This window comes from Marmota flaviventris, chromosome 13 (genome assembly GCF_047511675.1).
Source record: "Marmota flaviventris isolate mMarFla1 chromosome 13, mMarFla1.hap1, whole genome shotgun sequence".
Taxonomy (NCBI): Eukaryota; Metazoa; Chordata; class Mammalia; order Rodentia; family Sciuridae; genus Marmota; species Marmota flaviventris.
In genome coordinates this window covers 95,294,588-95,320,713 of record NC_092510.1, presented here as the reverse complement: position 1 = coordinate 95,320,713, position 26,126 = coordinate 95,294,588, and the positions used below count along the sequence as shown (strand labels likewise).

At 39.0% G+C, this 26,126-nt stretch overlaps 1 protein-coding gene and 1 non-coding gene across 4 annotated transcripts in view; both read left to right on the top strand.

Moving 5' to 3' along the window:
* The window catches only part of Mapkap1 (MAPK associated protein 1), a 230,116-nt gene that overhangs the window by 96,481 nt on the left and 107,509 nt on the right, over positions 1-26,126 (top strand). For all 3 annotated transcript variants that reach the window (XM_027944296.2, XM_027944287.2, XM_027944306.3), the window contains exons 5-6: positions 10,868-11,040; positions 24,533-24,709. In XM_027944296.2, the coding sequence (XP_027800097.2) occupies positions 10,868-11,040; positions 24,533-24,709 (350 nt within the window). The remainder of the gene's footprint in view (positions 1-10,867; positions 11,041-24,532; positions 24,710-26,126) is intronic.
* Trnav-cac (transfer RNA valine (anticodon CAC)) lies at positions 6,932-7,003 on the top strand. Its single transcript has one exon. It is a non-coding gene; the product is annotated as a tRNA-Val (tRNA).

Sequence of the window (26,126 nt, the reverse complement as noted above, 5' to 3'; positions counted from 1 at the left end):
GTAAGTTTTTTCTTCCTTGTGTAGACCCTCTTTATTTTTAATTGCCAGGTAAGCCTGGCTTAGGTCAGATTTTGTTTGAAAACATTACTTCTGATCAAATAAAGTCCATTATATGTTGTCAAAGAAGTGATCATTTGAGACTCCTATACCAAGTTTGCATACTGTGTTATTAACTGCCAGGCTGTGGGTAGAATACATAGCCTTTGCCCTTCCTTAAAAAAAAAAAAAATATATATATATATATATATATATATAAATAAATATATATATAATTAGTTATAGATGGAAACAATATCTTTATTTTGTTTATTTATATTTTTGTGTGGTGCTGAGGAGTGAACCCAGTGCCTCTCACATGTGTGAGGCAACTGCTCTGCCACTGAGCCACAGCCTTTGTACTTCTTGAGGAAGTTGGGAGGAAGGTACTGATAGAACAGGACTGCAGCCATTCTTTGAAGAGAGTTTTATATTTTGAAGGCTACAAATAACCCTTTTGTCAATTTACATCATGACATTATCTGGATACACTTATATATTTTATTTCCACATTAAAGTTACATATAATGATCTGCTTGTGCAGTTGTGACTAATGGAATAATGCTGCGTGCTTTTTATCTCTTTAATTGCAAAAGCCAAGCTGTCTATTCTTTCTCTGTTTCTTTGTCTTAACACAGAAATTGAATACTTAGCAATATTTTTGAGATATGATGTTCAGTTGATTATTGACAAACTTTGGTGTTAAGTAGCACTGCTAACTGAATCTTTGTCCAACAGTCTTAATTCATTAATTCAGCTAACTCACTTGATATGGATAGTGTCCCCATCCCTTGTTGGAAGTTGAACCAGGGCCTTATACATGCTAGGCAAGGGCTCAATATGGACAGTCCTTAATTCAAAATTATTTCAAACTGAATAACATTTTTGCCCTCCTGCTTACTCTATTTTGAAACTATCAGGTATGTAATTTTGAAATTAGTTTTATACTAGGCAGCAATTATATGTTATTTTAATTGATGGAATCAAATAGAAAAAGATCTGGTATAGATGTGATGTTTTAACTCATCATGTCCAGTTTCTGTGTATTTCAATTCTGTACATATTCTGTGTGCTAGAAGTTACTTGAATTTTTATGTTTTTACATTTTGTGAGCTAGTTATTAATTAGATAACCTGTGGTTCATAATACTGATCTCTCATGATTGACATAAAGACACTTTTCAAAAGAGTGCACCTGAACCAACATATATCATAAACTACAAAGCACTCATATCCTGTGTCCCAACAATATATCTCTGGGAGTATGTATATAGACATTATATAGAATGTGAGAATACTATTTGTAATAGTGGACTATTGGAAACAACTCCCATTTCTTTCTTTCCTCACTTTCTCCCACTTTTCCTTCCTCCTTTCCCAGGGATTGAACGCAGGGTGCTTAACCGCTGAGCCACATCCACGGACTGTTTTATTTTCTGTTTTGAGATAGGGTCTCACTAGGATGCTTATAATCTAAGTTGCTGAGGCTGGCTTCAAACCTGTTATTCTCCTGCCTCAGCCTCCTGAGCCACTGGGATTACAGGTGTGTTCCACCATGCTCTGCTAACAACTTCCATTTCTGACAATGGGAAAGTAGCTTGATAGTGTCTCCGTATGTTTAAAGTAATGTGTTAGTGAATTTTAATCATTCGTATGTATAAATAATTACTGTATATCAGGCCCTGTCTTAGGTGCTGGGGATATAAGGTATTCCTGAAGTAGAAGAGGTACAGCCAGTTTACCTGGGGTAGGAGAAAAATGGTAGTTCATGGGCCCATTTTGAAAGGTATTCTGAGGAGTTCTTTCAGTTCAACAAACTAAGCCCAATTCTGCCGTGTTCTAGGCCCTAGAAGAGTACAAAATGGATGAGGCATAGCTTTTCCCTTCATGGGGAAGGACGGACGTGGTGAGGGTAGGTACAAAAAATGTAAAACTGTAAGGCTGTATGAATCAAATTGCTAGGGGAGCGAAGAATGGGAATCATCTTGAACTTCAGCCTTCTTGGAAGAGGAGACATTTAAATTAAAGGACAGAAGACCTATGTTTCTTGATCAGTGATTGTGTGCCAGGTATTTTATATACATTTTGTTTGCTTTTCCAAGAAAATGGAGATTGGGAGAGGTTCAGTCTAAGGTCTAGCAGCTAAGGAAGTGATTCCAGAATTCACACCTGGACCTAGCTGACCCCAGGCCTGAGCGCTGCACTGTTGGTCAATCCACTTCAGCAGTGATATCCTGGGACCAGATGGTGAAGGCTGCCATGCTGAGGAGTCAGAGCACTAGCACCGGGGAGCTAGGGAGCTGTCAGATGTTTCTGACTGGCATGGTGTGTGATTTGAGAAAAATCACATTGTCGGCAATAAGGAGATAAAGGTTTGAAGAGAGGAGGGATTTAGAGATAAAGAGATAGTCGTGAGAGACTGCCGCAGTGGTCTGGCTTAGAGATGATGAGGCCTGAACTGGGGCAGTTGTGGTGAGAATGGGAAGAAGAAAGATTTGAGAGTCATTTCAGGGGCATTTGGATATTGAGGGTGAGACAAAAGGAGGATTTAGGGGTCCTAGGTTGGGTGACAGAGTAGCTGATGGAAGCCTTATCTGAGAACAGGCAACAGAATAAGAGGAAGCTGAGGGGAAACGCTGGTCTTGGACATGTTGAATGATTCTGGCTGCCTTTGCAAAGCCATCAAGTTATGGAGAGGTGGTGGGGTCAGAACTCTGTAGCTGGTTGGTCTTCATGAGTTGGACTTGTGTTGAGGAAGTACGTTTCTTTTTAGACCAAACCAGCATTGGGGGCTTTCCCTTGCTTGGGGGCCGCTCTTGAAAGTGGTGATAAATTTCAAATTTGTCAGCTGATTGTGATTTTATTACTTTAAATTTTTCTTTAAAAAATTATTAATCTGTCATAGGAAGGTATCTGAGTTATAGTTTCAAGTTATGATTTCCAGTAGCCTGTCAAAGCACCTGGCACATAAAAAACATTTTTATTCTTTTTTTGGTGGTACTGGGGATTGAACCCAAGGCTTTGTGCGTACCAGGCAAGTGCCCTTCCACTGAGCTACATCCCCTGCCCACATAGTATGTCCTTAATGAGTGTTTGCTTGATGCCTTAACATAGGCTTCATTTTCAACATTGAACCGGGTTTTCTCAAAACTGAAGCTCTGAAGCCTTGAATGATACTATTGTCCTTCTTCTTTCCCTTTTTCTTTGTATTATAATATTTACTATTTTGCTTCTAATTGTAAAAGCAATACATGTTCATTATAGAAAATACAGAAAAATATAAAGCAGAAAATTAAAATCGCCCATAATCTCATGTTTCAGGAGGAACTCCTGTTCACACTTCGGGGTGTTGGTCTGGCAGGTAAATACAGTAAGTGTCTTTTCCTTGGGCCAAAAGTTCTGTGGATGGAAGGGTAATTTTTTCTATCTCAAGAGGCCTTTGCCATCCCCCTTTAGTGTGATTGCTTCTGGGCCCTCATGACAGCTTGTACTTTTCCCTTCCACATCCCCAGACCTATTTTGTATTTTATTTTAGAGACAGGGTCTCATTGAGTTGCTTAGAGTCTTGCTTTGCTGAGGCTGGCTTTGAACTCGTGATCCTCCGGCCTCAGCCTCCCAGGCCGCTGGGATTATAGGTGTGCATCAGCATGCCTGGCTCTGTACTTTCTCTTTAAGGTTTTGATCGCATTGTACTGTAGATCTTTAGAGTTTGGTGAGGGTCTGGTCTGCCCTGTGGTTCAGCAGGTGTTTGTTGAATGCATAGGTGACTGAGAACATTGAAGAGGAAGCAGTTCCCCTGCTCTGTTTTGTCCCTTTCCTTGTGCTGTAATTATGCGTCCATTTCCCCAGCCTTGTATTGGGGAAATTGCCATGCAGTAAGCAGTGTGACTTGATCTTTGTTTATTGCTTGTTGCTTTTTAATAGTTCGATGTTAGGTCTTTGGAATATTGCTTGCCTTGATGTATGATGAATACTTTTAATCCTTTGGTCACCTTATTTTTTTATAAGTTAATTACTTTCTATTATGTTGATGGATTGTTTTATGTTTTAGATGATTCCCTCTAAATATTGCTACACAGGGACTATTAGATTGAGCTAACTGCCACCACCTTGAGCTTTTTCAGAAGAGGCCCTTTATTAAAAAATATATATATAATTTCAGTGTTTGTGCAAGGCACTTTTTCCCATCATCAGTGCCTCAAGATGGAATTAGAAGATTAAAAAGATAAAGTGCTTAATTTATTTAATAAGTATCTACCATATTTATTCTGATAGTTTTCTCCACACTTACCTTTTTATTATAAACTAAGGAGGATAAAGGGATCCGTGGGAACTGTCCTAGCATACTCCTCTGCACTCCTAGAGCATTGAGACTTAGGAGAGCAGACAAAATCTGCTCCATAAATGACGGCTGCCCTGTAGCAGTGGAATTACATGGTTCTGGGAGTCTCGATCCCCTAACAGTTGTCCAGGAGCAGCATCTAGATTCTTCTACAGGAGGCTGCTCTAAGCAGAGTTTCTAGTGTGTTTGTGAGAAAGAAGAGGGAAGAGGAGATGGCATTCAAGCCCAGGAGAGTAGGAATTGACTGCATTTGGAATAACTGTAGAGGAAGAGGCGTTGATGTTTTAACTAGCGGCTCTGGAGACATATTGGCCCAAGGCTGAGTCCTGGCTCTTCTGCTGTAGCTCTGGGACATGGAGAAGGTGTCTGTAGCCTCAAAAGCCTTAGTTTTCTCATTTGTCATAAGGGTGATGTAATGGTAGAACCTTTTTTCTTGGAGTGATGGTGAGAATTAAATGAGGTAACAGGCACATACACAGCAGAATTTACTTAAATTAGCTTTAGCTTTAAATAAATGCCAGTTATTATTATTAATAATTGTATTGTTTTTAAGGTTCCCATGGCATCCATTTTTGCCTCCTGTGACAACATAATAAGCTTAAGTAACAAAAATGGGTCTGATTTAAAAAGCTAACCCTTTTTAACCTAGCATACTCTGCACTCCTAGAGCACTGAGACTTATGAAGCAGATTTTGTTTCTCCTTTCTTTTCTTTTTTTGATGGTACTGGGGATTGAACCCGTGGGTGCTCTAAAGCCAACCTACACACCTCAACCCTTTTAATTTTGGGTCAGGGTCTTGCTAAGTTGCCACAGCTGGTCTAGACCTTGTGTCCTGTCCTGGCTTCCCCAGTAGCTGGAATTACAGGAGTGTGCTGTCAGCCTGGCCTTATTTCATGTTTGTCATCTCTTTGAGTCTCCCTGTCTGTAGATTGTGATCCCTGTGGACCCTCAGCTCTGGTTTTTCAGGAGGGAGAGGAGTAAACAAAAAGGACAAGCAGGTGCAAGCAGCTGATACGGGTCTGAAAAGGGGCGAGGGTCTGAGAGCTATAAACCCTGTTCAGAAAGATTGCCACTGCCCTGATTCTATCTAACCCTTTGCCTGCATGACAGGGTCAAAATACTTGATGTTTGGCAAAGTCTTAATTAGCCAATGAAATTATTTCCAGGCTAAAAACCATGCGTGGATGTGTGTACTTGCACTCAAGTTTATGTAAAGAGAGAGAGAGTTTGTGTGCATGTGGGATATAGAAGATCCTTCTTTGCTTTATAATGTAGAGACAAGGCTTGGGGGAACCATCAGTTGATCTAATGTTAGATGCTGGGTTATATGAGAAGTGAAATTTCTCTAAACACTTTTTTTTTTAAGCTGACTTTATATGTTTTTGTCTTAGTTCTGACCTTTTCCACCTTAGAATGATAGAATTTTAGAATGTTAAAGATGAAAATGTGATTGTTCAAATCCATCCATGTTCCTCAATGACCAAGAAATAAACCCACAAACAAGGACAAGAGGGATGGGGAAACTGACATTTATTGATTTCCTTCCAAGTGTCCTGGTGGGCACCTGAGTCACTCAGACACTCATCCTGGAGTTTCATAGTTCGTGTTTGCTTGGTTGTTTAGTTGTTGTTGTTGTTATTTTTGAGACACAGTCTTGCTGCATTACCCAGGCTGGTCTCAAAGTCCTATGCTCAAGGATCCTCCTGCCTCAGTCTCTCAAGTAGCTGGGATTCTAGGCAGGTACCACCATGCCTGTCTTAACACATTTTTTGTTTTTGAGAGTCTTTACTATGCCAGGCACAATGCTAGGAATCATGCATGGGGCAGTAAACAAAGCAGATATCATCACTGCCCTCATGGACATTCCAGGTTGGGCAGGAGGTGTCTGCTGTGGATGAACATCAATAAATACCTACTCTTAAATTGTTAAGTGCTGTGAAGGAAACAAGCAGGACCCGTGTGGAGTGCATAATGGAGAGGGGCTTCTTTCTGTAGCATTATCAGTGAAGGTTTCTCTGAGTAGGAGCCAGATGAGCTAAACCTTGAATAATAACAACAGTGGCAATAATCCTCACAAAGGTCTCATGATAGGTAGGTCTCATCATTATCATCATCTTACATATGAGGAAACAAAAGCCCGAGAGATTTCACAACCTTCTCAAAAGCACACATTAAGAGGATTAGGAGCCAGGTATACAGACATTAGGGAGCAGAATCTTTTAGAAAGTGAGAAGCACCTCATAAAGCCTTGAGAGTGGGAGATGCAAATGACAAAGCCCACTTGCTCTCACCTCATTCTTGCTCTCTCTCATGGTCTTGTGTATTTAGAGCACTTTCCAGAATCCAGCATAGCTGAAGCCTGGTGAGCAGGCCAGGGTGTGGCAGCAGGTGATGATGGAGAGGCAGGCAGAGCCTGGGTCATTTGTTGCCATGTGGGACATTGCAAGGAGTTTCAGTTTCATTCTGTGTCCTGGGAACAACTCACTGGAGGAGTGTAAGTAGAGTTTTTTTTTTTTATTATTTTAAATATGTGGAAAACAAATTACAGGGGCTGGGATATAGCTCAGTTGGTAGAGTGCTTGCCTCACATGCACAAGGCCCTGGGTTCGATCCCCAGCACCACCAAAAAAAAAAAAAAAAAAGAAAACAGAGTACAATACTTAAGTTTGGAATCTAGAGATGGAGCAAAGGGGGATGGTTTTAAATTATGTATTTTCCAGTTTTTTTATTGAGATAATGCTCATATAAAATTCACTATTTTAAGTGTACAGTCTATGGTTTTTAATGTATTCATAATGTTACCCAACTATTATCACTATCTAATTCCAGAACATTTCTAACACCACAAAAAAGAAGCTCCATATCTCCCAGTCCCTCCGCCCTCCCCCCCCCCCAATTTCTGCCAGTCACTAATCTACTCTCTGTATCTTTGGACTTGCCTTTTCCAGGCATTTCATATAAATGGGTCAATATAATAAGTGACATTTTACCTCTGGCCTTTCTTTTAGCATACTATTTTCAAGTGTCATCCATGTTGTGGCAAGTATCAATGGTTCGTTCCTTTTTTATGGCCGAGTAATATTTCACTGTAAGGATTTTGTTTATCTATAATCAGTTAATGAACTTCTAACTATTTCCATTCTTTCACTATTATAAACAATGTTGCTATGAACATGCCTTTCCAAGTTTTTGTGTGAACATGTTTTCCATTCTCTTGAGTATATATCTAGGAGTGGAATTGTTGGATCATATGGTAATTCAATGTTTACTATTGAGAGACTGCCAAAGTGTTTTTCACAGGAATATATTATATTCCTACTGTTAATGTATGAGGTTCCAGTTTATTTGCATCCTCACAAACCCTTGTTATTGTCAGGTATTTTTATTTTTTGAGGGGGAAGGGTTTTTAAAAAAAAAAAAAAAATCCATAACCATCTTAGTGGGTATGAAGAGGTATCTCATTGTGTTTTTTTAAATTTTAATTTATTTATTTGTTCTAATCAGTTATACATGACAGCAGAATGCTCTTCGATTCATTATACACAAATGGAGCACAATTTTTGACTTCTGGTTGTACCCAAAGTAGGGTCACACCATTTGTGCAATTATCCACATACCTAGGATAATGATGTCTGTCTCATTTCACCATCTTTTCTACCCCCACGCTCCCTCCCCACTCCCTTTTGCCTCATCCAAAGTTCCACCACTCATCTTACCACCCCCACTCCCATTATGGATTAGCATCCATTTATCAGAGAAAACATTTGGCATTTGGTTTTTTGGGATTGGCTTACTTCTCTTAGCATGACATTCTCTAACTCCATCAATTTGCCTGCAAATGCCGTAATTTTATTCTCTTTTATTGTCGAAAAATACTCCATTGTGTATATATACCACAGTTTCTTTATTCGTTCATCTATTGAAGGGCATCTAGGTGGTTTCATAGTTTGCTATTGTGAATTGTACTGGCTATGAACACTGATGTGGCTGCGTTACTGTAGTTTTTTTGTTTTGTTTTGTTTTTAATCCTTTGGGTATATAGATCAAGGAGTGGGATAGCTGGGTCAAATGGTGGTTTCATTCCAAGTTTCCTAAGGAATTCCATACTGCTTTCCAGATTGGTTGTACCAATTTGCAGTCCCACCAGTAATGTATGAGCGTGCCCTTTCTCCCAACTTCTTTGCCAACACTTATTGTTGTCTGTATTCTTGATAACTGCCATTCTGACTGGAGTGAGATGAAATCTTAGAGTAGTTTTGATTTGCATTTCTTTAATTACTAGAGATGTTGAACATTTTTTCATATATTTGTTGATTGATTGCATATCTTCTGAGAAGTGTCTGTTCAGCTCCTTAGCCCATTTATTGATTAAGTTGTTTGTTTTTTCATTTGTTTGTTGGCCATTTATATATCTTCTTTGGACCCGTCTGCTCAAATCCTTTGCCAGTGTTTTAATCGGATCATCTTCATGTTGAGTTGTGAAAATTCTTAATATATTCTAGATAGTAGACCCTTATCAGATACATGTTTTGCAGATATTTCTTCCTATTCTGTGGGTTATGTTTTTCACTTTCTTGACAGTGTCCTTTGAGTTACAAAATTTTAAAATTTTGATGAATCGAATTTATCTTTTGTTGTTTGTGCTTTTGGTGTTGTTTTAAAGAAATTGTTGCCTAATCAAATTCACGAAGACTTATACTTTTTGTTTCTATGAATGAGCTTTATAGCTTTACTTCTTATATTTAGGTCTTCAATCCATTTTGAATTAATATTTGAATACGGTATTAGCAGGAGTTCAAATTCATTCATTTGCATGTGACAATTCAGTTGTCCCTGGCATCATTTGTTGAAAGACAGTTCTTTCCCTGTTGAAGTATATTTTGGGGGTAGACACACAAGTTGCTAGGGGGATAGGTGGGCAGTAGGAGTGGGAAAGAGGACTCAAGACTACTGCCTTAAGCAGCTGGCATCATGGTGGTGGCACTTACTGAAATGAAGGGTCTGTTATGAGTAAGGATGGGCAGGAATGAGCAACAGTGAAGTGCTCCATTATGAACTTAAGTTGTCTGTGAAACTTTTCTGCATACGGCATATGGACATGTTTGTGGGTGAGAAAGAAGACAGATGAACTCAGGACTTCAGTGAGGGAGAGGAGTGACCAGGAGGTTGGTGCATAACAGAAATAGAAAAGAAGAGGAAGAGGGTGGAGTAGTTAAGATTTGGACCTTAAAGGAACTGGGATTTTTGGAAGAAAGGGGAAGTAGCCTGAATGGTGGTACAAGCCTGTAATCCCAGGGTCTAGGGAGGTTGAGGTGGGAAGATCACAAGTTCAAGGCCAGCCTTAGAACACTTTAGTGAGGCTCTGTGCAATTTAACAAGACCCTGTCTCAAAATAAAAATAAGTGGGAACTTAGCTCAGTGGTAAAGCACCCCTAGGTTCAATTCCCAGTACCAAAAAAGAAAGGGGGAGAGGAAGTAATAGTTTGAAAGAAGTGTTAATGGAAACAAAAATACCTACTCTATGTCCTGGCCTTGAGGATTTATTTATTTATTTTTAATAAAAAGAAAAAGAGCTGGATGTGGTGATGCTCACCTATAATCCCAGCTATTTGGGAGACTGAAATAGGAGGATTGAAAGTTTTAGTCCAGCTAGGCAATTTAGCAAGACCCTGTCTCAAAAAACAAACAAACAAATAACACTTCTCTTAAGGAGGACAGCCAGAGGAAAAGGATCCTCAATAAACACCAGGTTTTGATTAAGATTTAGAGAGGCTGAGGGAGTGTTTATTAAAAGCAGCTGAGGATTTATGAACATTGCTTAGTGCAGGAGCTTGAGGACCCAGTGGAAGCTTCAGGAGGGAAGAGCGGGTGTGGGCGATAGGCAGAGCACTGTGAGGATAGGCAGTAAGCAAAGACCGTGGACCCTTCAACTTGTGTGACACTGAAGTAAACAGGTATGCTACATAGTGGACATAGTCCCAGTAGTTTCTGAGAAGGCAAGCACTTGATTCCAGGGCAAATGCTTCCCCAGAGAGTGTGGCAACTTGCTAGGCAGCTTATCTCAACATCTCAAGGAGACACTTTTCAGTAGTGGATTCCAGGGAGGACAGCTGATGCCACAGAGTTCTGATGGAGAGTTCTCCAAGGTCATATTGAGTTAGCAGCAAAAGCTAGTCTACTAGTCTACTACTATGCCAAACGTCAGCTCTGATCACTGCTCTTGATCGTTCATCTTGGTTGTGGTGCTCATTTACCTTCCTGTTGGCAGAGCTGGATTCATTGTACCCTTAGAAAATGAAAACTAAAGGAAAAATACCCTTGAAGCTAGACAGTGTTCTGCTTTGGGACCAGTAGAGGCGCAGAGCAGGTCTGTGCAGAAAGGATGAGCAATGGCTGGTCCGCACCTGGGCCTGAGAGTAATGGTTGTGACCACTGTGGGCTGCACAACCCTGGCTGTGCGCTTCACTCTTGCATGTGCTCTGTCCACAGGGTCACGTAGGCACAACTGCAACCAAGAAGATCGATGTCTACCTCCCCCTGCACTCAAGCCAGGACAGACTGCTGCCAATGACCGTGGTGACAATGGCCAGCGCCAGGGTACAGGACCTCATTGGGCTCATCTGTTGGCAGTATACAAGCGAAGGACGGGAGCCGAAGCTCAAGTAATCCTTTCTGGTTTTGATTGCTCTAGTTTCTGGCAGATTTCTGGTCACCAAAACTGTATTCTTGGCCAAGTCAGTCTTTCTAGGCATTGGCCTGGGAACCAGAGCTCCATACTGATCCAGTTCAGGGTGCTCACCAGACTTTGGGCCTGTGTATTTCAGGCTACCTCAGAAATCTGCTTGCAAAACAGGCTTATCTGTTCATAAATATAGACATGAGAAAATGAATTTTAACAATTCCCCCAAGCCCTTATATTATACCTGCCAACGAAAGCAGTGTGGGAGGTAATGGGAAGGAACTGATGTTGAGCACCTACCACGAGCCAGCCCTGGGCTAGGTACTTCATAACGGGTGTCCTGTTTGATTCTCCCAGCTCCCTATTATATGATCCTCTCTCTGCAGAGGAGAAAACTCAGGGTCAGAGAGTTGTCACTTGCTGAAGGTTACACCAATGGGAGATGACATAGTCAGGATTTGATTTCAGGTCGGTCTAATGTCAGTCCTTACATTATTTCCTTTTGCTTTCTGTAGAATTTTAGTCTGTATTTTTGTTTTCTTTGTTATCAGTCAGTGGCTAATTTTTTTCCCCTCAATCACTAGGTTGTATTCCTCATTAAAAAATTAAATATTTTGTGCTTGAAAGTAGAATCTCTGTGCCTGGACATTCCAACTTGAATTTTAAAGTGCTTTGCTGCATTGGCTCTCCCTTACTTGAATTTCTTCTCTGACAGGCGTTCTCTTCTAGTTCTTTGTAGCAATAGAGATTGGAATATGGTAAAATGTAGTGAATGCCTTTTTTTGAAAACAGGTTCTCAGGGAAACTTTCTTCTCCCCTCTCCCATTTTTAGAGTTAGCAGAGTTTTTCTTTAAGCACATTAAAAATTTGCACATAAAATTAATTATTCTTTAAACTTCTTCTCCTTCTCCTTCTTCTTTTTTTTAAATTTATTTGTACCAGGGATTGAATTCAGGTGCACTCAATCACTGAGCCACATCCCCAGCCCTGTTTTTTATTTTCTTTAGAGACAGGATCTTGCTAAGTTACTGAGGCTGGCTTTGAACTTGCAATCTTCCTGCTTCAGCCTTCTGAGCTGCTGGGATTACAGGCGTGCGTTACCGTGCCCAACTTCTTTAAAGTTTTTATTGACATTTTCATCCTTTTTGCCTGAATAAGTTGTGGATATAAAGATAATCTGTATTGCTCTGATGAAAATGGAAGAAAGCCTTTCCAACCAGAATAACATCAAGCTCAGACAAGGGTAAGTCAGCTGGTCTCCTGAGGCTGTGATGCTGACCCTTTTCAGCATGAAGTGGGAATGGTGAAACATTAAAGGAAGCCATGGCACTAATGGCTTTGTATTGCCTGATTTTATTCTTGAAATGTTTCTTAGCGTGGGTGTTGTGGCACATGCCTGTAATCCCAGCTAGTCAGGAGGCTGAGGCAGAAGGATCACAAATTCAAGGCCGGTTCAAACAAGTTAGTGAGATCCTGTCTCAAAATAAAAAGTACCGGGAATGGGACTCGGTGGTTGTTGAGTGCTGCTGGATTCAATCCTTCATTTAAAAAAATATTAGATAATTTTAGATAATTATATCAAAGAAGATGAGAGGGGAAAGTTCAGCGTGTAACTAAAGTGTGCTAAGCTTGTGTCCAGATTAGAGAGAGTGGAGCCACCAGACAACTACACATGTGAGTCCTAAGTGAAATTATGCAAATGTAAAATGCAAGAGTGACCACTAAGGAAAAAAATTATATGGCTTTCTAAACATGAAAGAGAAAAATGAGTAATGAAAGTTTATTGGTTCAGCTACAGGCAAAGAAGAAGAAGAATGAAAAGAAACAGTAAATGTAACACAAGATGTAGACTTGTCCATCTAGATGTACAGGCAAGGAAGAAGAAGAATGAAAAGATACAGTAAATGTAACACAAGCTGTAGACTTGTCCAGATGTATCATTAAACACAAATTGCCCCACATCCTCATCAGCATTTGGTTTGTTAGTATTTTGGATTTTAGCTATTTTAATAGGTATATACAGGTATCTCGTGTTTTATTATTGATGTTGAGCACTTTTTCCACATGTGTGTCTGCTATCTTTTTCTTCTTTGGTGAGATATTCATATTTTTTGTCTGTTTAATTGAAATTTTGTTTCCTTATTGATGAGTTTTAACTTCTTTGTGTATTTTAGAAAAAAGTTCTTTAGAAGTTTTGCAAGAAGTTTCCTAATCTGTGGCTTATCTTTTCATTCTCTTAACATTATTTTTTACAGAGCAGAAGTTTTAAATGTTAATTAACTTCAGCTTATTTTTTCTTTCGTGGATTGTGCTTTTAGAGTTAGATCTACAAAGTCATCACCATCCAAATCCAAAGTCATCTAGTTTTCTGTCCTTAGTTATCTTCTAGAAGTTTTATAGTTTTGTGATTTAGATTTAGATCTGTGATCCTAGGCTTGTGATGTAGCTCAGTGGTTAAGTGCTTGCCTCGAATGTGGGGGAACAAGATCCTGGGTTCCATCCCAGAACTGCCAAAAAACCAAAAATAAATAAATGATCTTTTTTGAGGGTATTTTTTAGGGGGCAGTGAGGGGAAGGTCTAAGGTCTGTTTCTGGATTCCATATTTTCATGTGGATGTCTGGTTGCTCCATCACCATTTGCTGAAAAGACTGTTTGTTCCATTGGATTGCCTTTGCTCTTGTGTCAAAGATTAGGTCTGTGTTTCTGTAGGCCTATTTCTTATCTGTAAGATTTTTAAAAATATTCCTTAATTTGGGGCTGGGGTTGTAGCTCAGCAGTAGAGGGCTCACCTACCATGTATGAGGCACTGGGTTCAATCCTCAGTACTACATAAAAATAAATAAATAAAACAAAGGTATTGTGTCCAATTATAACTAAAAAATATTTTTAAAAATTCCTTAACTTATATTTGATTCAAGAGTAAAACAATTTTTGAGAGAAAAATAAAATTCAGTGTGGTTTTACTGTGTCATCAACTTGGTTTACATTCACTCTTTGTACAAAGTCACATTTACTATACTTAATAGATAATTTAAGGGATTTTCAAGAGTCATTTTGACTATTCCATTTCTGATGTAGAGACTTTAATCATATATTACGACTCTTTTTATATATTAGAATGGCCCTTCCCTGCCTTCTTCCTTGCAGTGTCCCCTCAGCATTCACCATAAATGTGATTGCTATTTATCATGCTCTTGATAGGTGAGCTACTAAAAGCTTGAGAAGTTTGCTGTAGTCCAGAAGCTGGAGGAGAGTGCCTTGGAGATTATGGCTATGCTCAGAGCTATCAAAAAGGAATATAATACAAACTGCAGATGTGAGGAGCATGAGTCATTTTAAATGTTCTGGTAATCATATTTATGAAAATTAACAAAAGGTGAAATTAATTTATAGTATATTTTAAAAATATTTTTAGTTATAGATGGATATAGTACCTTTATTTTATTTATTTATTTTTTATGTGATGCTGAGGATCAAACCTAGTGCCTCATATGTGCTAGGCAAGTGCCCTACTGAGCCACAACCCCAGCCCTTATAATATCTTTTATTACATCCAAAATGATATTATTTGAACATGTAACACAAAAATTATTAATGAGATATATTATGTTCTTGTTTTGGTCATAAGCCTTCATTATCTGATGTTTATTTGTAACTTATAGCATACCTCAGTTTAGATTATCCACATTTCAAAAATGTTTACTAGCCACATGTAGCTTATGGATACCATATTGAATAGTGCACCATATACTAAGAGAGCTGCACCATATACTAAGAGAGCTACACCATGGAGATCATCATTCTGTGGTGAGTTTACTCATTATGACAGAATCTCACCTATCTAGAGCTCTTGGGAAAGTTGGTGGGTTTTGTAGATAGTTGAGGGTTTATCTCATTAAATATCAAATTTCATTTTGATAATTTTTCATAAAAGCTATCTAAAATATGTTAATATCATCATCTGCCTTCTTAGAGTATAAGATAATGGTTAAAAGTGTGGGACGTAAGGTGTAGCCTCAGTTTTAAGTCTGGTGTTAACGTAACAGCAGGGTGATCTTGGATGGATTACTTAAGCCCCATGTAGTATGGTTTTCTCTTGTCTAGAATGAGGTAGAAGCTATCTAATAGGATATTTATGTAAATGAAACTTGAAAATACATGGCAAATACTTAAGTATACGTTTCTGCTGTTACTAAGTACTCTAGCAGCTACTGCTGCAACCAGTACCAATAATAGTTCAGCAGGAATAGATAGTAAAGCCTGTTCTTGATGAATTGAGGACCCTGCTCTGAGTCCTGTGGGTTTATGACAGTGTGTAGATGTGGGACCTTATGATGTTTCCAGAGAGCTTTGCTGTTTGGGTTTTTTTTTGTGTGTGTGTGTGTTCTTTATAGTTCCCTCTTGCACTGTCTGCGTGCACATCTATAGCCACTCTTCTCTCATTTCTAGGTTACTTCTTCTACTTTATGTCCCTCGGAGTCATCATGAGAACCCCTTCCCTAAATAATACAGTTTGAATGGCCCCTCCCCTTCTGATGCCTCCACATGTGCTCCTGTGCATCCCGAGCTTTATACTCTGTAACTGGCAGCAATACTCTGTCTTGTTTTGCTTGTTTCTAGTCAAAAATGCCTTTTTCTTCCCCGCTTGATACTTTGCTCAAGCCCAGTGCTCCATCTGTTCCCCTCTCCTTCCTCGTCTCTGGCAACCGCTGACCTTATATCTCTGTAGTTTGACATTCCTTCATTCAGCAAATATTTTGGAGTCCCACACACTAAGTATTGAGGATAAAAGAGAGAACGAGAGAAATACCATTCGATTCATTCAAAATATTTACAGTGTGTTGGGAAGAAGAAATCATCAAGTGTAATAGTACTTTGTAACTGGCTCATCTCATTTGCCTTATCATTTGTATTCATTCTTGCATTCTACAAATAGGTATTGTGTGTTTGCTATATCCCAGGCATTTTGCTAGGTGTACAGTAGTGAATAGAACTAGATATGGTCTCTCTCTCATGAATTCCACAGTCTACTGAGGGAAGTGGGCAAATGATTAAAATTAATTCAAATAATTAATGTTTCTTAAAAATGGAGTAAAGGGGGCTGGGGTTGTGTCTCAGTGGTAGAGCGCTCACTTTGCACATGCGGGGCCCTGGGTTCGATCCTCAGCACCACACAAAAATAAATAAATAAAATAAAGGTACTGTGTCCAACTACAACTAAAAAATAAATATTGAAAAAAAATGAAGTTAAGTGCTCTGAAGGAAAGAAACGCTGTTTATGAAAGCCTAGTCTAGAAGTTGGGGAAATTCCCTGGGAAAGGGACACCAGAGGCATTTGGTGGGGGAAGAGCCCAGGAGGTGGAGCAGCGTGACCCAAGACCCCATGACAGGAGGAAGCATATTGTGTCAGAGAATGAAAGAAGGCTAGTGTGACCAGAGCACAAAGGAGGAGGAGAGGCTAGAGTGGAATGAGACTGAGAGGTGGCAGCGGCCCCTGTGGGGTCTGGGAGACGTAGACAGATTCTGAAAATATTTGAGAGGGGAAATTCTCAGGACTTGAGGATGAATTAGGTGTGGAATGTGGGAGAAGAGCTGCGTCAAAGATGACTCCCTGGATTTTGGACTTGCACACTTTCTGTGTTGTCGTGCCTTTGACTGAAATAGACAGCATGGGAGAATGGCCTTTGCAAAGTGACTTCCAGGGTTTGAAGAAGAGCCGCAGAGGCAGCAGGAGTTTGGTCTTGCCTACAGCTCTGCTATATATTTCTAAAAGAAGTTCTCAGACAGTCATTGTATTTTGCTTGTCTGGAGTTCAGAGGAGAGGTTAGCTGGAAATGGGAATTCAGAAGTCACCTGTGTAGAGATGTTAATTGTAAGTGAAGAGAGAGGAGGGCCTCCAGCAGATGTGGAAGAACTGTTCATGTGGTGTTGAAGCCATGCAACCCAGAAACCAGACAGGTTCAGAGAGGGGTGAATCCATAGTTAGGGATGTAATGAAGGCTGAGATTACTTGAGAGATATCTAAGAGAAGTCTGATAAATAGTATCTGGACCATGTCTATTTTATGGTCTTATAGCCCCAAGTCCATAACACAGTGCAATAAATAATTTGTGGAATGGATGAGAGAACATGGGAACATTGAAAGATCTGGACTGAAATGACCCTCCGTCTTGCCCTGCCAGGGGGGCCCTTCTCCAGATGTGTCTGCCGAGACACCCCATATAGATCACCAAGTAGATGTTCTCCACTTGTGATGTACTTACGTAAATGGTTGGTGTGTTATTGCAAGGTTTCCTCATGAGCTGGATAGAAAGAAAACCCGTCATTGTCATTTTATAGTGGTCAGAGTTTCCACAACACTAGATAACGTGTTGGTAGGTAAGAAGGCAGTGGCATGCCTACTGGGTGTAAAGCACATTAAAGGTATTATCTTATTCCTTACAATAGCTTTATAAGTCACAGCACAGATAACATTTTTGCTGGAAAAAAAAACTGAGAGTCAGGAAATGAAGTAACTTACCAGTACCATGAATATTCTTAGCAAGTGGCATGGGAAGGAAAGAGAGGGTATTAAAAGCAAAGAAGCAGGGGAATGGGTAATGGAATCAGGATTTGAACCTAGGTCTGCGTCCATTTCCCTTGTTGTACTGTATGAAAAAATGAGATTCTTCTCATGAAAAGCATCACGGATACCATAGCCATTTAAGAGACCCCTTCCTTCCCTCCCTCTTCTTTCTCCTTGTTCCCTCCTCCCTCCCTCCCACTAAGCATTTACATGTTATCTACACTGTCCCAGACACTGTGCTGGGGATACAGAGGGTCATCAAATAGTTTCTGGCCTTGAGGATCAGGTTGGTGGTTGAGACAGACACCAGATCACACATGTTCAGCCCCAGTGTCATTGAGACTTCTAGAGAAGGGTTCTCTGGTTCTGCTTGGAGATGGAGGCCTGGATTGAATTGGGGCCAGGGTGGGATGATGTCAAGGAAGCAGCCTTAGTGGAACTGATACTTGAGCTATAGCTTAAATCTTTCTGACCCATGAGGAACAGGGAGCCTCTGGACTGAATGGTGATGGGAACTGCATGTGACTTGAGGAACTGCAAGCAGTGGGTGTAGTTGAGCCTAAGTTGTGTGTTCTAGAATAGCAGGGGATTGGTTGGAAGGTGGGGAAAGTACAGCAAATGGTATTATGGAAGGCAGCTTCTATTAATGGGCTCTTGACCTTATTCTAAAGGTATAAAGGCTTTAAGCATGGAGGTGAAGGCATCACAATTATGTTTCTGAAAGATCCTTTAGGTAGTGGTATTGAGAATGGTTACAGAATGGTTTATAATAGATTTTATGAGTTTCTGAAATTCAGAATTCTGCCAACTGAATTTGTTTGAAAAAAATATCCCCAGTTTAGAACAATATGAAGAACTTCCCAGAAATGACAGAAAGATAGAATTAGCAAACAACAATGTTAAATTAGCTATTATGAACATGTTTAATATGGTCAAGGTGACAGAGCCCTAAATGTGAACATGATGAAGAGAAAAATAGAAGGTATTTTTTTTAAAACCCAAATGGAATTTCTAGTGATGAAAAGTATAACAACAAAGAAAACTACACTAGATGAGATTAACAGCATGTGGCAAGTATCAATGAATTTGAAGATCATCAGGTACCATCCAAAAAGGAGCTCAGAGTAGTACCAGGGTCTTGCTTTTACTTAGAAATTAGTGGTTATTTCTCTAGAACTTCTGTACCAGAAAATTTGAGATTAATTATTCCTCTGTGAGATTGCTTTGTCTTAACAAATCTTATACTGTTACTTACCAATTTTTACTTTCCATTTTATGGGTCTTGGAGAAAAGGAAATCTTGACAGTCTTAAAACTTTAAAAAAAATTTGTTTTAGTTATACACGGATTTTGTTTGTTTTTATGTAATGCTGAGGATCAAACCCAGTGCCTCATATGTGTAAGGTAAGAGCTCTGCTACTGAGCCAAAACCCCAGTCCCTTAAAAAATTTTTTTCTTTTTGATCTGACTTCAGAGAGATCAAATTCTAAACTGTAAGTTGAGGACTTTGTTTTTCTTGCTAATGCCTGACATGCACTTAATATTGATTCTGCTATCACAATAAACACCAAAGCCCTAGTAATGAAAGTTCTGGACATTTTGGAATCATGCCCTTTAAATTTTTCATTAAAAACAACATAATAAGTATTCATCTCTCTGGTTATACTTAAGCATATTTTGCAGTTTTCAAAGAAGAGTGAATTTTTGTGAGTGTGTAATTTAAACATGCCAGATCACATTTGGTAAAATCTGAGATGCTTCCTGGAATGCTCCTGAATTTTCATATATGAATTATATGACATCTATATATGGGCCACAGGCTTTTGTCACTTCATGAAAGCCACACCAACATTGAAAATAAAATGAATCTTGATCAAAATTCAGTGAAATAATTTTTTCTAATGAAAAATTTTAATCTAATTTGATGAAAAATAACTGAAATTGGGTTATTATGCTTACTAAAGGTTTGATTCCACATCTGCATCCCCACTACTCTCATGGATCTCTTTCTCACAATTGTCACCATTTTGCACCTGTTCATTGTTCAAGCTTCTAGTCCTTTTATAGGCTCATGGTCCTTCAGAGGAACTACTGCTTCCATCCCAAGCCAGCTCTAAATTAAGCCTCTTCTTATGGACCCAACCTGTTCTGTTCTTGCCTTTTTAGTCTTTTGATCATTCTTCTCTGGTAGTGAGTCAAAAACTAGGCGTTCTAGGTTTCTTTGCCTCCTGCTTGACAAGATTTTTTTTTTTTTTTAATGTTAGACACTGGTTAATTTGAGTCATTTAATCCTCGCAAGACCTTTATGTGGAAGATCAGATTATTTCCTCTATAATTCCAGAATTTGGTAGAGAAAGTGACCATTTAGGAACCTGGGGATGAAGGTGAAGCAGGAAGTGCTCAGGATCTCTAGGAAAAGCGATTCTCTCTGTGTGGGATGCTGAGAGGTTTCCCTTTATTTCTTATACTGCTCCATATTTCTAAATTGTGTACAATAATCACATATTACCCTTATTAGAAATAAATATTTTAAAAATAAAGGAAAATGAGAGTCACATGTACTTAGAATATTTGGAAAGTATAGAAAATTATTTTTAAAATGCTCACAGCTTACATGTATGCATAGTCTTTGTAAACTTTTTGGCATTTGTTTCTAGTCTTTTTATCTGTAGACAATTGAAACTTTTTACACAGTTGTAATCATTTCTGGTTTTTCTCCATTAAAAAGTGGTATGCCAGTACCCATATCTTGATGGATGGTCTATAAAATTGATGCTTTCCTCCTCACCACTTCCTGTGCTGCCTTCTCCCCTTGTCTTGAGCTACAATCTCTAACACATGTACATTGCATAGAAAGCCCCATTTGGTTAACAGATATCACTGTGACAAGCATGAAAGGAAAAAAAAAAAAAAGAAAAGCTTATTACGTCCCCTCTTCTCATTAACACATACTTCATTAATAATACCCTTTATGTTTTTTCATAGTGATTCAGTCTACATATTTATATATTCATTCATTTAACAAATATTTGTTCACTACTTTCTAAATGCCAACCAGCCATTTTACTCTTCAGCAAACATGCAGAGACAATAGAAGATTCCCTGTTCTTTAGGAGAATCTGGTTGCATAAATAGGAAAAAGAGCAATGTGTTGTTGATATGTAGAAATATTAAACAAGTTCTGTTAAACCAGAGAGGAGACTCAGTTGGATTTCAGAGACTCACGTGATTCTCCTGGAGAAATCAAGGAAAGATTTTATCAGATAAGAAAATGGTTCTCAGAGAGATTTTTTTTTCCCAACTGGTTAGTGGCTGAGTTAGCATTTAAATCCTGTTCTTTGCACCAAACAATGTCATAGGAAGGCTCCCCTTTTTTCCTTATGTTGTAAACTCTAGGTGTTGGTGTTTGGAAATTCCTGGGTTGGGGACTGCTGCACCCCTTTTCCTTCTCCCATTTCAGAATGTCATCAGTTTTTGATAAGATCAAAATAGGAGTAAAAGGGAGAGGAGACATGAATTCTCTAGACCAGCTTTATCTGTTTAATTAGATAATCATGATCTTGCTATTCTGTTTTTTTTAGGTCTCACTACCAATCTCTAAAAGTAAAAGACTGAAATAAATCTAAGCCTCTAATTTTTAAGATAAGTAATGGGTCATGATTTTGTCCTTCTCTTCAAATGCCAAATGTGGCATTTCCTTAGAAATGTGTGTTCCCAAACACCTTGGGAAGTGATGCGTCATAACAAGGACTCTCGATTGCCAGCTTTGAATCTCAACACTGTCACTTACACACTGTCTAATCTTGAACAAGCCACTTAACCCCCTTGAGCCTCAGATTTCTAATTTATAAAATAGAAATAATAATAATAATAACTGGTTCTTGCACAGATTTGATATGGAGATTCATTCCAGTGAGCTTATGTGTTGGCACCCCTTTGCACAGTGTCTAGTACATAGTATTCAGTAAATATATCCAATGATTAGTGTTGAGTGAGTACTAATTTGAAATTCTGAGCAGTTTTAAAGTCAAAAATACAGTAGCAGCTTTACTAATGATCTCTTTATAAAGTCATAAAGAATCAGAAAGTCTATGCATAGAATATGGAATGTTGGTCTTTATCTTCTCAAGGGTTGGAGCACTGTGTGCTGCTAAACTTTACTGACCCAGAAGAGACTTCCATTAGTCTTGTATAATACAGCAGGAGTCATTCTTTTCCTTGCTGTGTTCCCAGTGCTCAGGGTATGCTGCAGCACAGGTAGGCACTTTGTAGATGTTTTTGAATGAATGATTTCACACTTTGTATTTAAGAACTGAAGAGAAAAATAATAGCACTTGGCAGTGAACCCTTTGGTTTGCTCTCAGATCTTAGCCTGTGACATTTGTTGAATTTGCTTTGAGGGGACTTGGGAGCGTCCAGTGACAGTCATAGCAGAATTCTTCTGATATCAATGTTTGGCTTTCTGCTTTGATCAATAGGCTTATTATTTGCCCTTGAACCTCTGTGGTACTGGGGAATCACAAGCATTTCTCAGGTTGATTTACATGGCAATAAATAATCTGTGCTGTCTGTTGCTTGTCTCATCAATGTCTGCCCTGTTCATAAAACCCTGGGGGCTCAGCAGCCCCAAGGCTGCAGCGTTGTGGAAGTGCTAACTCTGGTTACAAATGTAGGTACCTGGAACCTGGAACAAGCTGGTCAGTTCATTGTTGCTTTGTTACTCTAGTATGTATTTACAATTTATGTATTAACATAATTGTAAAAGTGAGTTTCCATCTGATTTGATTATCATGGTTACATTATCATTTATTTTTTTACTTCTGTTATACGCTAGGCACTACTTACATCATCATCATCAGTAATTAATTAATTTTTGGTACTGGGGATTGAACTCAGTGGTGTATTACCACTGAATCACATCCCAAGCCCATTTTATTTTTAATTTTGAGACACTGTCTCACTAAGTTTCTTAGGGCCTCACTAAATTGCTGAGGCTGGTCTTGAACCTGTGATATCCTGACTCGGCCTTCTGAGTTGCTGAGATTACAGGTGTCATCACTGTGCCTGGCTACTTACATTATTTTATCTAATCTTTACAACTCTAGAACTAGGTGATTTTACCATTTTTAGAGATTGGCAACTAAAACTCAAGGGAAAGCTTATTCTATGAAATCACATAGCCCCTGAGCCATGGAGCTGAAATTTGAGTTCAAATCTTTCTGCCCACAAAGCATTTAGCACTGTACTGTGATATTTTTATCATCTAAAGTGCTTTCTTTCTTCTGCTTCTACAGTTGTTGGTGGTTAAATTGGTACCCTGCTACAAAGATCTGAAAGTTTTCTATACCATTCCAAGACAAATTTTAAATTTCTTAACAGCATTGCAAATATATAGAAATTTATAGTGACAGACATAGCCAGATTACTTTCTTGTTATCCATCCATTTAGCAAATTTACAGTTTCCATTAATTTTAATCTATCTCTGTTACCTGTTTTATACAATAAATATCTCTTAGCCATGACAGAGTCACGGAGTATAGATTACCTGAAGTAGTTCTCTGAATAAGCAGAGTTGCAGCTAAAGATTTGTGAATTAATTGGGAAAATTGCAAATCAGGTAGTCAGTGAAATAATTCATTGTCACATCCAATCAATAAACTTTGTAAATCAACTCATTTAATTCAAAAAATGATCTATATAGATCAAGCAACCAATTAAACAATTAGCATACACTTTGCAATTAATTAATTTAAGCATCAATCATGTAATTAAAACTCCAAATTTAAGATGGAGAATTTAGAATTCTCTTGCCTTGTGAACTATTAGAATGTGCTTCTGAAGCTAGCATGCTTCTGAATGCTAGCAAGTCTGCAGTTTTGAAGAGGGTGTCCGTAAAGTGTTTAAGTTGGTTTCAGTTTTAAAGTGTTTGTATGTTAATATAGTTTTCTACCCTTTTTGAACTAATTGACTTTTTACTTTCCCCAAAGAGGGGAGAAGAGGGTGTGTATTGATTCTGTATTGGGAAAAACTGAAAACCAGGAGTACTGACTAGACATTCAAGGGAAGTAGGAAATGTCCAGAAGTGGTCAATTGGCCCAGGGGTCTGTGTCAGGATGTATCAGGCCATTTGCTTTTATTCTGCTAAGGAAGTGTGTTTGAAATCACACTGCCGTGTGAGTTACTCTTATAAAAAGGAGAACTATAGGACTGATTTTCTATATGGAGCATCATGTGTTACTTTTGTGTTATTTCCCTGAGCTAGAGCACAGGTAGTGTCTTAATCCTACCCATTAATCAAAGGCCTCTGGCTACACCCACTGCAAGTAATTTTTTCCTGTGTTTGTAGTTTGGTTTGTATCTAATTATAGTTAATGTACTGCTTACTTTCCCCTCTGCTATACTGTAAACTTCCCTTAGGACTAATACTAAATCTCACCTTTGATCTTGGAGATTAAGTTCTGCATCTTAAGCATAACAGGTGCTCAGTACAAGTTAGAAGAGTAGAGTAATATAAAGACCCTCAGCTAGGTGCACTGCTGCACACCTGTAATCCCAGAGACTGGGGAGGCTGAGGCAGGAGGATCTCAACAGCCTCAGCAACTTATTGAGACCCTGTCTCAAAATAAAAAAGGGCTGGGGATGTGGCTTAGTGCCTCTGGGTTCAAACCCTAGTACTAAAAAATAAAACAAAAACAAACAAAACCCCTTCATTTCACATTGTTTTCCTCCTGTTGCACTGCCCTGTGTTTTCTTCCTAATAGGTGAAGTGGGATTTGGGGTTCTGGTTCTATCATAGGCTTGGGGCAGAAATCAGCAGTGAACTCACTTTGCTTGCTGTGCACCATTCCCTCTGATCTCCTCGTCCTTTCCCTACCTTGGTATTCACTCACTTTTGTGGTTTCCTTTCAGTGACAATGTTAGTGCCTACTGCCTGCACATTGCTGAGGATGATGGGGAGGTAGACACGGATTTCCCCCCGCTGGATTCCAATGAGCCCATTCATAAGTTTGGCTTCAGTACTTTGGCCCTGGTTGAAAAGTATTCATCTCCTGGTCTGACATCCAAAGAGTCGCTGTTTGTTCGAATGTGAGTACTGACCTGTTATTTATCTCAAGATCTTCTCCCTGTCCTCTCGCATTTCAGATATGATCTTGATTTTGTTCATGAAATGAATTCTATTTGGTATCTGGAGAGTCCGCATATAAGATTACTTTTAGAGAGATGTTGGGAATGATATTTGTGTTGTTACTTCATGTCTCTTCACCCAGGCTACATACAGCCTTGCTTTGTAGGAGCAAGTTGTGTGTGTAGATCTTTGAACATCATCTCTACAGGTGGGCCTCTGGAAGTTCTATTTTATTTGGACCCTGTGAAGCAAAACTCCTGGGTTTGCCTCCTCTTCAAGGAATCCAAACTAAAAGAAAATCAAGCATTGTGGCCGTTTTTGTGATTTAAAGTACCTTTCTCTTGATGCACTTGCCTGTAATCTCAGCAACTCTAGAGGCAGGAGGATCACAAGTTCGAGGTCAGACTCAGCCATTTATTGAGATCTTCAACAACTTAGCAAGACCCTGTCTGAATACAAAAAGTAAGAAGAACTGGGGATGTAGCTCAGTGGTTAATCACCCCTGGGTTCAATCCACTGCACCAAAACAAAGCAAACTTTTCTCTCCAACTTTGTTCAGATCAAATTTGATTCTTCCTCAATTGCCTTCCTTCAGAGAGAGCAAATGTTCTTAACCTTTTCTTTTGCCTTTGGCTGTCTTGTAAAGTCTATAAAAGCCCTTCTCAGAAAAGTGTATGTAAATGCATAAAATGAATTTCACTGGATTATGAATGAATTCTGTTATTTTAAAGTCATCAACTGGGCTGGGGATGTGGCTCAAGCAGTAGCGCGCTTGCCTGGCATGCGTGCAGCCCGGGTTCAATCCTTAGCACCACATACAAACAAAAGATGTTGTGTCCGCCGAAAACTAAAAAATAAATAATAATAATTTAAAAAATTCTCTCTCTCTCTCTCTCTCTTTAAAATAAATAAATAAAAATAAAGTCATCAACTTATGTCTAGCTTTACCGGTGAGATAAATAACAAGACCCAGCTGCAGCTCTTACCATAACTCCTGAAGTCTGATGTTCAAAGTGCTGATGAATGTAAATGGTATTTGAGAAATCAGCACCAACCCTAATGTGCTAGGATTTCTGTTCATCACAGTAACTGCTCATACTAATGCTTTTATATTCAAGGAAATGCTATCAGAATTAGTGTAGATAAAAATGTAATTTTTGTGAGTTCAAGTCTCCTTTGCTGCTGAGGCCCAGTGGCTAAGGGAAGGCCTTCACTCTCAGGCTTCCCTCTGCAGCCCTTCTCCCAGCCATCTCCTGGGAACAATAGTGATCCCTTTGGCACCCCCTGCTGTTAGGCACTAGCAAATTCACTATTCCTAAAGAGGAATTGCTTTGGAGGACTTTCCTCATATCTTTAAAACATATTGCCTTTGTTTGA